Source organism: Folsomia candida, unplaced genomic scaffold (assembly GCF_002217175.1).
Source record: "Folsomia candida strain VU population unplaced genomic scaffold, ASM221717v1 Fcan01_Sc010, whole genome shotgun sequence".
NCBI lineage: Eukaryota > Metazoa > Arthropoda > Collembola > Entomobryomorpha > Isotomidae > Folsomia > Folsomia candida.
The window spans coordinates 2,818,323-2,832,329 of NW_019091202.1; the positions used below are offsets into that span (position 1 = coordinate 2,818,323).

The 14,007-nt window shown below is 37.1% G+C and overlaps 2 protein-coding genes across 3 annotated transcripts; one reads left to right on the plus strand and one right to left on the minus strand.

Annotated features, from left to right (window-relative positions):
- Nucleotides 1-1,128: 1,128 nt before the first annotated feature.
- Nucleotides 1,129-7,135, minus strand: LOC110854718. Its single transcript, XM_022103178.2, has 4 exons — nucleotides 6,534-7,135; nucleotides 4,525-4,664; nucleotides 2,644-3,701; nucleotides 1,129-1,188 (listed from the first exon to the last, which is right to left on the minus strand). The coding sequence occupies exons 1-3, from the start codon at nucleotides 6,904-6,906 to the stop codon at nucleotides 3,315-3,317; spliced, it is 900 nt and encodes a 299-aa protein (XP_021958870.1). The 5' UTR covers nucleotides 6,907-7,135; the 3' UTR covers nucleotides 1,129-1,188; nucleotides 2,644-3,314.
- Nucleotides 7,136-10,855: 3,720 nt separating this feature from the next.
- Nucleotides 10,856-13,754, plus strand: LOC118436879 (serine/threonine-protein kinase pdik1l-A-like). 2 transcript variants are annotated; one of them, XR_004835757.1, is made up of 4 exons: nucleotides 10,856-11,134; nucleotides 11,216-11,296; nucleotides 11,366-13,162; nucleotides 13,228-13,754. XR_004835757.1 is itself a non-coding variant. In XM_035855535.1 (3 exons), exon 3 carries the CDS (start codon nucleotides 11,469-11,471, stop codon nucleotides 12,933-12,935), a length of 1,467 nt encoding a protein of 488 aa, XP_035711428.1. In that variant the 5' UTR covers nucleotides 10,856-11,134; nucleotides 11,216-11,296; nucleotides 11,366-11,468; the 3' UTR covers nucleotides 12,936-13,754. The 2 variants fall into 2 exon arrangements, 1 of the variants encoding a protein (XP_035711428.1); XM_035855535.1 differs by having other exon boundaries at nucleotides 11,366-13,754.
- The last annotated feature ends 253 nt before the right edge of the window (nucleotides 13,755-14,007 follow it).

A 14,007-nucleotide genomic window follows, 5' to 3' on the forward strand; every position in this document is an offset into this window, starting at 1 on the left:
AGCATTTGATTCTACTGGGATATCAATCTCTATCGGTGGATTGACATCTTTGTGCATCTTAATATGCCTCAAAAACCCACTCCAGGTAAAAATTTCTATAAAGCAATTAGCGTGAGGACATACAATTTTCCTAAAACTAAATTCCGCATAGTTATGTACATATTTAACATGTTCCTGAAATTCCTTATTGCCTAACACTACCTTGTCACAATCAACACAGACAAACATTTCCAAGAGTTCACACTAAAATAACTGCTGCAATTGGCTGAAGACCTCCTTGACTCTTCTTGGGAGCTGCGAATCCACCTCTAACTTGTAAATGTATACTTGGACGAATTTCCACAAACCCTTCAGGTTGACGTCATAATCTGTGCCAAAAACATAATGGGCTTTGAAAAGGGAGTCAATGGCTTCTGTCGAATTTTTCGAGTCCAGCGGAAGAATTACGCCATCGCAGACGATGAAAAAGTTGGTCAGATTTGCTGAATCGTCTCCAATGCAAAGTAAGTTCGGCTGAGTTGTCTCCTTCTTCCACGTGTCAAGAATTGACTGAAGAAGTGTTCCAGTCTGACCAGAAGAAACATTTTGACTATGACATGGAATTAATTAATGAATAATTCCTTAGTTACTTAGCATACTTTATAGAAAGATAAAATTCGACCCTTAGCGTCACTGGTTTTGCAACGGTTTCCGTTCCCTTTTCCTTGTGCGGTGTGCGGGATCAAGTACGACAAAGTCAGAAAGCCAAAAATGCTCTTGTCCCAATTACCTGAAAAGAGATGTCGTAAATTAATTGTCCCAGTACTGGTAGTGTTCTCTTGTAGTTTTAGTAGCTGTTTAACGTTGGATTAGGTAATACATCGCATGTGACGTCACTGGTGTAAAAATCTTGACTCATTTCTTTGTTCTTGGATTTTATTTAAAAATTCTATCAGGTCATTTTGTAGAGCAAGTCAGCACCAATTTATTAAAAATATGCACTCTAGGTTTTAATACGTTCTGAAGGAGGAGAAAAATTAGGTTTCAACAGATTTGGCTTATCATCTTTAAAAATCTTATCGCCATTCTATTAATCAGCTTGCTGACTACGAAATCACTTGATAGAATTTTTATATAAAATCCCAGAACAGAGAAATGAGTAAAAATGTGCAGATTTTTACACACATGACGTCACAGGCGAAGAGTCACCTAATCCAACGTTAAATACATATTTAAAAAATACCGTATTCTTCCGAAATAAACTTTAAAAGCGCTGGTGACTTGCTGATCTCCTTGGCTTTCTTGACAATTCCTTCTGCTAATCCAGGCCAGTTTTAAACTCATAGTTAATCTGCGAAATTATTTAAGTGCTAAATTAGACAATAGTCAACTCAAATTGTTTTGGAAATTTCCAAAAATATGTAAATACCATGAAGTTACATTCGGAAAATTTTCTGTAAATTTTTAAGATGGACTTATCCCCAGCGCTTCTTAAAATATTACGATGACCTAGCGTATCCGTCATCAGCTGCTTTATTTTCACAACTCCGTCCTTTGTGCAAGTAGAGTTGAGCTCGTCGACTAGTTCCTGATTAAATTCGAAATTCTCGGGAACTGGTCTTGAGAATTTCTTTTTAGGGCCGGAATTTGAAGTAGTCGACTCCCGCTTTTTACTGACACTCTTCTGTTCCCCCTTCAAATTCCGATGAATCGTCTTCAGTCGATTTTGGATGAGTCCACATCGGTTGACGTCATCAAACAAAATGTCCTGCAGATTAAAAATGCTCTTGTATTGAGAATTTCTAAAAATTCTCGATACAAGAGCACATTTAAATAATTCACGAAATCTTCACTCACCAGACCCTCTACTGACTTGGAATATCTCAATGAAGGCAGTAGCTTAATTATTGCAGCTGCTAAGTGTTTCTGGTCAGAGGTTGTAGGAGAAAGCCTGAAATTAAATTTGTCAACTTAAATCTATTATTAAATATTAAGAATGCTTTAGCGACTCACCCTTTCACCTCTATTAGCTTTGCAACAAATTCATTAATTAAAGTTGTCGACGACGTTTTATCGACGCAGTTTTTCTCATTGCACTCTGCAACTAAACGGGAAATCTCGGCGCTCTCAGTCACTGCAGCGTTCACAATCTTCAAAAATTAAAATTTTAGATAATTATTTTCAGACAGCTATAAATATCATTAACTGATTGTAACCTGTGTGAAAATATCAACTTCATTGAAAATTTGTGTTCTTCGGAAACCATTACTGGACATCGGCGACTCATCAGGACGTGCAACTAAAAAGATACGATAAATTGTTTAAGCTGCAGACTAGAAATAATTTAAATTTGATAAATTGCTCACCGTAAATTATTGATGAAACTGGAGAGGCCGGATCCAATTCTACTTCGGTTTGTGTTTCGCCCTTCACAAAGAATTCAATATTTGGGGTGATAAGGCTTTCAGCAAGGATAGGGAAAGCTTCGTCGTCGATCTCCGCCCCCTGGTCGTCTTGCAGAAAAATCTCTGTTCCAATTTCCAACTCAAATTTTTGGCTCACTGAAAAAATAAAAACATGATATTGTTATTTACTAGAGATTATTTTCTTGCTTACTTTACTACCTATTAAGATGGTGTATACATATGATAATTTTATACTTACCTGTTTCCAAAAATTCCGTATAATTTCCAGATGTTTTTATCAGTTTTTTTCCACGGGCAGAATTGGACACGCGAATTAATTTCGCCATGTTGACTCGAGTTGAGCTGAGCGAAAACTAAAAGTGAAAAATGCGCCACTGAGTAGCGTCTCACAATTCATACCAAATGTATTAAAATGCCTGACTCTATGGTAATAAACTACACCAAAATGTAGATCTCATCAGCACCACAACGGGAAAAATTTTTACTACACTTAATGAAAATTATGGTAAAGAGTGTTATCTAAATTTGTAGGATATAATTACCGGCTCGTAGGAATTTATTACCAAAATTATAAAGATAACTTAAAACATTGCGGTGGAAGGCTAGTTACCCGTTTGGTATTGATACGGTAATAACCCCGTATAATTTTTGTAGGACGCGTTATTACCAAGAGCTCGGTAAAGACGGTTATTAAGAATTCTTTACCAAGTAGCTAAAAACATGTTTTTAAAGAGGATGTGTCTTTATTCGTATATTTTGTACATATTTATAAATTTTCGGAGCATATTATTACCAGTTTTACGACATCCAAAACAAACAAATGTAAAAACAATCAAAATTTGTGACAGGAAGTAGCAAAAAATACCAACGAATTTTGCATGAACAAAGATTCCCCTATTTTTCACCTACTCACTTAGAAATCACCCTCTCAATTTTAAACCCCACTCGGAGGCAGGCCAACTCCCTCATAAAATTGGACCCTTTGTCGCCAAGGGCCTCCTTCATCTCACATTTTCCCACGCTGTAACCCACCCGCCAACGGGCTGAATCACTATGTATGACCAGACTGGGCCGAGGTGCGGTATAGTTGCCAGATTTCCTCCGTTTCTCGGCCTCCTCCTCGTCCCTCTTGAAGCTGACGGGATCCTCTCCCTTCCACTCGAGGACGACCCCAGCGAGAAATTCCCGGGTGGAGAAAATGTCCAGAAAGTAGTCCTTCGTGGGAGGGGCTGGGCTGCTCGAATTTCCTTTGCGGGACAGAGGTAAGATGAGATTGACGTGTTGCGTCCGGTACACCTGGATTAAGGAGATTAAACTCATTTACCCCTTTAACAATCATTTCGAAAACTAAGGAGCCACTCAAGTTCATCTTAAAATTTCACTGGTTTCAAATTATAGAAAGCGGCGCAAGACAAGTTTCCTTAGTAACGACATTACCCGCATGGTTTAGCCTACAGTTATGCCAGTTCTCAAACGATGATAGCGCAATTTGTGGGAATTTGAGTGCCTAAAACAATGCCTGCTTCACGTTTGTCAAATTAGTTTGCAACATGATGAAAACGTGCAGGGGATAAATTTTGTGGTCTGGCGCTAGGTCCCAAATACAATTTGGCAGTCTACATAAAGTTACCTCACCGGATGGCACTGCCATCATGGCAGAGGTTATTTCGGACCTTGGGCCAGACCAAAAAAATTGGAAAAATAGCATCAAACGAAAAAAAAAATAGTCCGAAGAAACTACTCCAACTCCAAATTTCTCCTGCTCTCTTGAGAAGCAGTGTTAAGTTGATTTTTTATATTTCCCTTCGATACCGTGCTGATTTCATAATTGATAAATACTAACTAATTAAAATTTCAACGACTTTCTAATTATTGACGAAATGCACGATAAATCCTGTCTATAACATTGGTTGGTATAGGGAAAGTTTTAAAAATTTGGGAAGAAAAAATCTACTTTTTACCATCGAGTTTTCCACAAAGTATTAAAGAAATACTCTCTTTTTTAGAAATCTTGGTGCCAATGTGATTTATGCAGTACAATGAATTCGTGTATTTCGTCGCTAAGAGGTTAAATTACTCGCTAAGCAGTGATGGATAAAATTGAAACTTTAGCACAAACCCGTCCATCCCCGTGGAGCCAGGATTCGTCCCCAATCAGGTTGCCAGGGCCGGAACAAGAGGTCGGGTCCGTGGCCAGGGATGGTTTCCAGATGGAAATCTGCTCCCCCTTCGTTTCCTTAATTGTCGCTGTATTCTTCACTGCGAATCAAAATGGAATCATATTTGATTAAAATTCAACCTTTGCAACGCTATTAAAACAAAACAAAGCGAAACAAATGTATGATAAAATTTTAAAATATTTATGAATGGCACCAAATTTTCACAAAATCTCGAAAAGCTTCCTTTCTTCAAAACGAGTTGACTTTCTGTTGAATGTGGGTTTTGAATTTGAATTTTGAATTTGAATTATTGTCTCAAAGATCCCTTCATCGATACATATATTTAAAGAGCAATTTTAAAACGTGTCCATTTTCTAAATATTTGCAAAGTAAGATTTTACTGCTTCTAAAAATTTATATGTTACAAAGTTAGGAGATTCATAAAAACTTTAATTTTCTTTTCCATGCGAAGAAAATAAAATACATTTCAAACCTACAAGTAATTTCGTCATGGAGGAAAAAAAAATAAAAAAAATTAGCCTACTTACTACATATTTACATATCTTTGTATAAAACATAATACTTATTGAATTTTTATAAGTAATCAAATCTTCGATTTGAAAAAACCTAGGGAGATAAACATGTTTCAAAGTCGCCTTTTGAATCATACCTGTTCACTTTCATTCTTGTGACTGATTATGAGAGAGAATAATGTTGAATGAAAATGAGTGAAGGATTTAGTCATTTCAGCAGGGGTGGGCAAGATACTTTGGTCGTAAGATACAAGATACAAGATAAGATACTTTCTAGGATAAGATATAAGATACAAGATAAAAGATACATCTTGTTCAAGTTCACAAGATGCAAGATACAAGATACTTTCCTAAAGATTGAGTAGTCAAGATACAAGATACAAGATATGTATCTTAAGATACTTTTATACTAGATAAGATACTTTCTTTTTTTAGCTTGGTATTCATGCCCAATTGGTCATGTTTAATAATTTGCACGAAAAAATCTAGTGAGTACAAAATTTAAAATCGTTCTACAATCATCTTACAAATTTTGTAGCCAGTGCGTATACTTCGAAAAATTTCGAAAAACTAGAACTCTACCTAACATACATATTTTTAAGAAGTTAGTATTATTTTTACAATATTCCCTGCTTGTCAAAACCCTATAAGATATATACACTAGTTCAGCGTAGGTACATATCATGTAATGTGCATGTACGTGTACAAATGTACGAGTACACATGAACATATATACATAAATACATGTATATATATGTATATATATATGAATATATGTACATATGTATGTAGAAGTTTTTTACAAATTGGCAAAACATAAACTAAAAATTCGCCAAATTCTGGTTACGACAAATTCATAGTCAAATTGACTGCCAGTAGTACGAAATTGACTTTGACTTAAGAATTTGACGGAATTTTGAGAAAAAGTATCTTGTATCTTAACAAAACTATCTTAAGATACTTTTTTGCCAGGCATATCTAGATAAGATACTTACACAAGATACTATTCGACTTTCTAAAAGATACAAGATACAAGATACAAGATACTTCTCTGATCAGGCGACCAAGATACAAGATAAAGATACTATCTTGTATCTTTTATCTTGTATCTTGACCAAGTATCTTGCCCACCCCTGCATTTCAGATGAGTGACTGTGAATGAAAGGATATCGCACTCATTCATTTTTCACCCTATGCTTAATACATGGGGGGAAATAAGAAATGAAGCCAGATGAAGCGAGTTTGAGAGAAATTGACTAAGGATGAGTGTGAAAGAAAGTTTTCATTCAGAAATCAGGACGACTGAGTTTTGAATGAAAAAGTTTTTTTTGAACAGGTACATAGGTATGTATGTTTTGAAGACAGGGAAGAAGGGATAGTTGAGATTCAAAAATTTAAATTCAAAACCCGCTTAAACAAGCTTTGCTTGGACTCACCATCTTCCGGATCGGATTTAACCACCAGTCTTTCATCTCCCCAGGTCTGGACGAGGACGAAGTTGAGCCCCAAATCCAAACTGTACGAACCCCCCGTAAAATATGGGGTTACCCGGGTGAAGCTAATTTTCACCCGGGTAGCGTTACTATCCCCACCGGGCGGGGTACTTGCGTCGTACAACGACCAATCAGAAGCCTCCCATTTGCCAGACTTGGCATTCAGGTGAATCTGCGCCTCCCGGGAGCAATCGTTAACAACAAAAATTATAGTAAAAACCAAAAAAATAACCGCGACAAGGATTAACACAAGCATTGCTGCGATGTCAGATGCATCACAAGATTCATGCTTTCGAGAACTGGAACTTGTACACATTTTATTTATATTTCCGAATGTGTGTAATTTGAACGGGAATTTATGAACTTTGTAACGTGATGCTAGGTTGCGGTTTGTAGAAAGACTGAGGGAAGAAGGGTCCCTTTCTCACAGGAAGGGTCTATATTTACCATGGGAAGGATAACATGTCCAGGTTTAGAAGTGTATGTTGGGAACGTTCATGTAGTACGTTAGAAATAAAATCCCATTGTTTTTGACATGCTCATATTAACCTTTTATGTAACTTCCAAGCATAAATATGTACTCCGTTCGGTAATAATTTAATACCAGTTTTCTACGAGGGTACCGTCACAATTAGGGCTTCCCACCAGACGGGACAAGACAAGATTATACGTCTTGTCTCGTCTTGTTAGAATCTGCGGGACGAAATATCAAGACAAGACGGGACGACAAGCTGTCCCGTCTTGTCTTGCGTCCCGTCTTGCCCGTCCCGTGTAAGACGGGACCACGCGGGACGTACATGTTTTAAATGGGTTAAATTTTAAATCCATTCACAAAATTTAAGTTCTCTTCAGGATGCATGATACAAATTGTTTTTGCTAATTACAGAATAATTTAACCAAGGTTTCGACTGGTAAAAATCACATTACACAGGGGAGTGGGAAAAAGAGCTTTGACATCCCTAAAACGGAAAACCTCTGTTTTGGTTTGATGGGAAACTGCTTGTTTGGAAATTTATGTTCTCAAGACTTGACTTCATGTTCGTATTGTACACAAAATTCTAAATTCTAAATTCTATTTCATGACAACGGTTTAGATAAAGCTATCCGAAAAATACTCGATGATTCGTTTCGATCGAATTTCCATTTTAAGTGAATTACAATTTCACTTAAGTTATATTTTACTGAACAAATACCATCGTTGTGTTAAGTTTTAAATTCAGTTTTGATGAATTCCGAGACGAAATTATCATATTAAAATTGTCGCAAGACGTCCCGTCTTGCCGAGACAAGACGGGCCAAGACGTTGTTTGTCCCGTCCCGTGTCCCGTCTTGCTTGCCAAAACGCGAGACGTAAATTTCCGTCTTGTCCCGTCTTGTTATCCCGTCTTGTCAAGACAAGACAAGACTGTCCCGTCTTGTGGGAAGCCCTAGTCACAATACTAGACACGGTAGTGCTCCCTATTACGGTATCGATAATAGCGAGCGAGGTAAGGTGACCATGTTTCATACTTTTGGAATGAGCTGGAATATTCATGCATTGCAGAAGCCAAGTCAATGAACTTTACTAAAGTGACCGTGCAAAAAGGATGCGATCGATTTGATGCCGAGGGTCGTAGTTATAGGCATCCTTCAATGTTAATTATAACATGAGACATATATTCATACGTAACACCGTAGGGTGAGGTCAAAATTATCTGAAAACGGATTACATGTTTTTTGTACAGCCCCCAAGCGTGTTACTGTCCTTCAGTCATGTTTGTAACAATGGAAGAGGTTGTTGTTTTGACGACTGGTAAAAAGGACAGGATTAATATAACTGACCAGAGCGAAGGCCACGAATGTATTTACATATATATGCTCCACCAAAGAATAAAAGGGGACGTCCAATAATAATGTTACCAAAAAGATGGGTGGGGGTTTTGGGATGGATATATCTATCTCGTTTTCAACTTAACATTAGTAAAATATAAGAGGGATGGATTGCTGGCCTAAAAACCGGTGTTTTTTTGATAACGTAATATATGACGTTCACAAAGTGACCCATCCAGTACCACCTGGCTAGTTCTGTTACCCTTTTATGGCTAAAATTACTCTTCTGAATAGTAAATGCATATTCATTTCTCCTATTGAAATATTTCAAATTGTAGCGAATCATTTAAATCATCCAGTACAGTATGCAACATATGTACGAGCACAATATTCTATTTTGACATGATTCAAATTTACAAGTTTTGAAACTTCCTACAAAAAGGTCAAAAGTTTCTCAATTTCGACGTCGGCGATTTTAATGTCTTAGACAGGTCAAAAGTCAGAATTATTTTTCTCAAAAGATTGAGGCGGAGAAAAAAAACCTCCCGCATAATCTTTTTAACTTTGCAATGTATTTTTTATTGCATGTGGCATATCTTTTGATGAAAAATTTGCACAGAACGAATGTTATGGACTGGTCGGTGAAGTTAAGTGTCAGGGTTCCCCCTATTGGTTCAACCAGTTAACCGTTAATTTTGCATATGTAAAAATCAGAAAAATTAGCAAATTTAATTAGCTTTCTAAAACCGAAAACAGAATTTGATTATCTCTTTTCGTTAGAAAATGACAGTACAAAATGTAGAGGAGGTGGAAAAATTAGTTTGCCACTCGTGCAAAAAAAGTGATTTTCTCGGATCGGGAAAAGGCTCCTGACCACCCCATTTCTCAAGGGATTTACCGGCCACAATTAATCATTCACTGTACACATACAAGGATCGTGAAAATGCAAAATATAAAAATTGGCCTTGCCGACCTGTCCGCCAGAAGACCAAAACACTGACGAGAAACATGAAAAAAAATTTACAGAAAACCAGAAGGGATCGGTAAGGGTTGCACCCATACAACTAAAAATTTCGAAAAGTTATCTTCGCAAGATCAAAGCCAATAAGATGGGCTTCAAAAATTGCAACACTTTATCCGGGCCAAAATACAATGAAGATGAAAAGGGCGGAGCTAAAACAATTTGAGAAAAACTTTTTGAGAAAATGTTGAAATCGATTCCAAGAAGTTTGTCGTCGTGGATGATGAAAACTACTGTTCCGACGACCTCGGAGCGTCAATCGTGTAAAGTTCTACTCATTTAAATAGAAGTAAAAATTACGTTCGTTCGAAATATAAATTCAAAGCCAAGCAAAATTTCCAATGAAATACATAAAATGGCTGGCGATCGACAAAAATGGGAGCATCTCCAATCCATTCGCTTCAAAGAAGAATATGAACTTTGCACTTTATTTGAAAGAGTGTGTCATCAAGAGATTGACCCCCTCTATCAAAAACCAAAACGTTTTATTTGGACCTGACATGACTACGTGTCAGGATGCCAAAATACTGACAGGGTATCATGGAGGGAAAAAAACTGATTTCTTCGAGCAAAGAGGCATCGCCCCAAACGTACCTCAGTGTTGACCCATTGAAAGATTTTTGGCATTAATTGAGAAACAATATACCCTGAAAAAAGGACACAAAGAAATTTCGAAAAATTTCGGCGGGTTATGGAGAAAACCATGATACAAGTTGGTGAAACGAGTGGCAAAGCGCTCATGAGAGGTCCTCGACAAAGTCTTCTCTCCACCGGTACGGAAGGGGTATTTGGACAACTGAAGGATTAAAAAAATTCGGTCTGGTGATCGTTAATATTCCACAAAAGTTTCATTAGATTTGATTCGTGCGTTCATTTTTTGTACGTTAATATAGCTTGACACTTAACTTCACCGACCAGTCCATAACTATTGGTAAAACATCCAAGTGTTTGATGTGCGAATAAATCAAACGATTTGGTCCATTAATTTATCACAGGTCTCGTGCTGTGCACACATTATGTACAGAAACATACTTCACTATTTTATTAATATAAACACACCTCAAATGAATACTTTAATATTCGTAGGTAACACTATCTAGGTTAAAATTGACAAATTGTCATGTTGTTTGCAATTGATTAATTTAATTATCCGTTTCTTACCTACTAAATTTGATAGCTATGGAAGTGTGAAGACCAGACTTCGCAGGTGCGAATTGTTTTGTAACATATGTATGTACGTATTGATTAGATAAAAAATACGATTGCATATCTATGTACATACGTACTTTGTCAATTAAAATTCACACTCCCATGACAAATTTAATCTCGCTCCACTTTTTTACTTCTGGAACTTTAATTCAGATATGCATGCATATAACCAACTGCGTATTACTTAATGCATGCAGACTTACCTGCTGAGTTAATCATGCAATCGACCAATTTACAACAGATTGTGACTCATAGTATTGTCGCCATGGCCACCATTTTCTCATCACTTCACAACAGCAGAGCTACAAAGCGAACCCAAGCGAAGTATTAAGAATATTTCACAAATAACTTAATAGAGTTCTATTTACATACATACATATTCAGACAAGGGTGTTAAGGAATTTGACAAAATCTATCCATCTTTGCTGCTTACTTTCTTGGGAAATGGAATAAACTATTACACGATACACAAACGTTTAAAGCAGGCCGAACTAATTTATTTTGAGTGAGTTAATCTTTTGTTTACTTATATATTCTCAATACAAGGATAAAATATTGAGCAAATGCCTACTTTGATTCCCCACAGCGTGCTCGACTGATGTCCCTGCATACTGCTAGATTTGAGAGCTAAATATGCAAATAAATAGGGATGATATTATGGCTACATGTACGTATAATAGTAACCTTACACACATCATAAAATTGGTAGGGTTCATCATTGTTCTTTTATTTCCAGAACATCGCCAATGTTGACGTTCATATTTACACATGCGTACAGCGTCAGAGCTGAAATAGAATAAGCAGGAAGTTAAACATCTCCCGAATTTAAAAGAGATCTCATGTCATCCTTAAATTATTCCGCGTGCATTGGAAACGGCTCCTTTGGGCTCGTCTTCGCCGCCACTGATCCAGCCACCAATTCTTCCAGCGCTGTAAAGGTGCTCTTCCCAGAATCTGACGCTGAAGGAGGCGAAGTAGAAGAGAAGCAAATTCGTCGCGAGTGCACCATCACGGCAAACCTTGACGAGCATGAGAACGTTGTGAAAATAATAAGCGTTACTGAGAAGCAACTTAGTTTAGCTGAAATGGAGCAACTACTCCCGGAAAATTTATTCGAAACGAAAGAACAAACCAAGTTTAGAGCAGGTCTAGTACACAGATTGAGAATAGCTACAACCATACAAGGATTTTTCATACAAATGGAACTTTGCGGCGAGAATTTGAGAAAGTGGCTGAAAAAACAAATTACTCAACAAGATGATAATATTCATTACCAACAGTTTATCATAGTTCGAAATTTGATTGCTGGGTTGAAGTATTTGCACGATAACAAAATTATCCATCGTGATGTAAAACCGGAAAACGTGATGTTCTCAAAAGTCGGTTTCGTATTTCCGGTAAAAATCGGGGATTTTGGCCTAAGTCGAAACCTGCATTTAGAGGAGAGTCAAAATAGCAGCTTAACGAGTCGCGCTGGCACCTTTGGTTACATGGCTCCTGAATCATTTACAAAAGATTATACTTTTTCGGCTGATCTTTTTGCGCTGGGATTGGTAATCTGGGAGATTGTTCAGCTCATCAAATTCAACGAGAAGAAGCGTCTATTCGACCGACTTGTAAACGACAGGGAAGAATCGCTAATACAATTGCCACTGGAAACTCAAGGGGTCAAAGAACTGATTATTGCCTTAGCAAAACGACAGGTCGGCGAAAGGCTGAAAGATATGGAGCAAGTAAGTCAGTTCATTGTGGTGTGGAAATTTAACAGTATTCAGAATAATAGTGCAATCACTCGCATCGCCAACAATAATACAAATATTATTGCAAAAAACGAAGACGAACTTCATTCCTTTTTGCTAGACGCGAGACCAGGATCAACAGTGACCCTGATTGAAAACCGTTACCGTGGTACGTTCCTGGTACAAGGAGAAAACATCACAATTATTGGACATGGCGAAACCACAATTATTGAAGGCTCGGGATCCTCAAGCTGTATCGTCGTGAATGGACTGGGTCACAAGATCAGCAACCTCAAAATTCTACATGGTGGGCAGGATTATAAAAGCACAGAAGACGAAGTTAACGACATTGCCTGTTTGAAAGTGATGGGTGGTGGGAACTCATTTTGTAATGTGACATTATCCGGAGGAACTTGGTGTATTTCCGCATCCGGTAGCGATCATAAATTCGAGAAGGTCAAATTGTCCGATTCGCCGAACGGGATACATCTCGGTGGATCTTGTAATGTTATCCGTAACGTGCGGCTTGAAAGAATTTACGCTTTTGGTATTTACATTGCGCCGTGATCGAACCGTAATACCATTTGGAACGTGACCGGAAGCAATATGGTGGTTGGAATTCGATCTTTCGGCAACTTCAATAGGTTTTCCAGAATTAACATAAGTAACAGCCAAGTCGAAAAGTTGTCGTGTGGAGTGATGTTAACCAACACTGAGTTCAGTCACGTTGAAAATCTTACCTGTTCAGGCTTTCTTAGGGAAGGAGAGTACGGTCTATTTATTGATTCATACAGGTCAACTGCTCTTAATTGTAAATGTAGCTCAGTCTGGATAAACGGGAATGATATTGTCCTTACAGATGTGGATGGAGGGAAAGAAATTTCCATCAGTAAAAATTCTCTTGGCGTAATATTAATTAACTGTCGTGGGGAGCTACTCCGAGCAAATAGCAAGGTGCACCTAAGAAGCTCAGTATTTGATAGGGTAAAAAAACCTGTGTTAAAATAACGCATAAAATTAGATGAAATATATGAGGAAATATACGAAACCCACACTTATCGTTTTATTAGACAAATTTATAATAAACAAATGTATACGTCTGAACGCTAGCGCCCGTGAGAATAAGTTCTTTTCAACAATTATATGGATGTTTGGAACAAACTTTATTTCTTTGTAAATAATTATTAGCATTATTCCCACCAACTGAAAAATGAAACTGTGGGTTTCTGACAGCTTGTGTTTTAATAAACATTACCAAATGCCATCCGTACGATCTGACATTTCTCCTCTTAATATGCGGAATGTTAAATACTTATCTATGTTTATGCGTTTTCGAAAAACTCAGGTTTATGTACTTGTGCCTCACCCAAGAATAAAATGCATACGAGATATACGTTATAAATTTACCAATTACTTCACTAATTATTATCATGATAAAAGTCACACTGGAAAATTCAAAAGCTTATAAGTGTGCAGACGTAAATATGTATATGTACACACATCGATTTTTGTGTAAAAAGCATGCGCTTGAATTAGTTTTATAATATCAATAATCATGTGAAGAGTGCATGCGTACATATGTAATTGTGCAGAGGGAACAGTGAGATTTAATACTTCTTTATGTATGTATATATATATA

Excerpts from the sequence above, each read along its gene's own strand:
- LOC110854718 (XM_022103178.2), bottom strand. The coding sequence starts at position 6,906 with ATGTGTACAAGTTCCAGTTCTCGAAAGCATGAATCTTGTGATGCATCT. Across the intron at positions 4,665-6,533 it reads TAAATCCGATCCGGAAGATG|TGAAGAATACAGCGACAATT; the intron begins GTGAGTCCAAGC and ends TTTGATTCGCAG. Across the intron at positions 3,702-4,524 it reads GGCTCCACGGGGATGGACGG|GTGTACCGGACGCAACACGT; the intron begins GTTTGTGCTAAA and ends TCCTTAATCCAG.
- LOC118436879 (XM_035855535.1), top strand. The coding sequence starts at position 11,469 with ATGTCATCCTTAAATTATTCCGCGTGCATTGGAAACGGCTCCTTTGGG.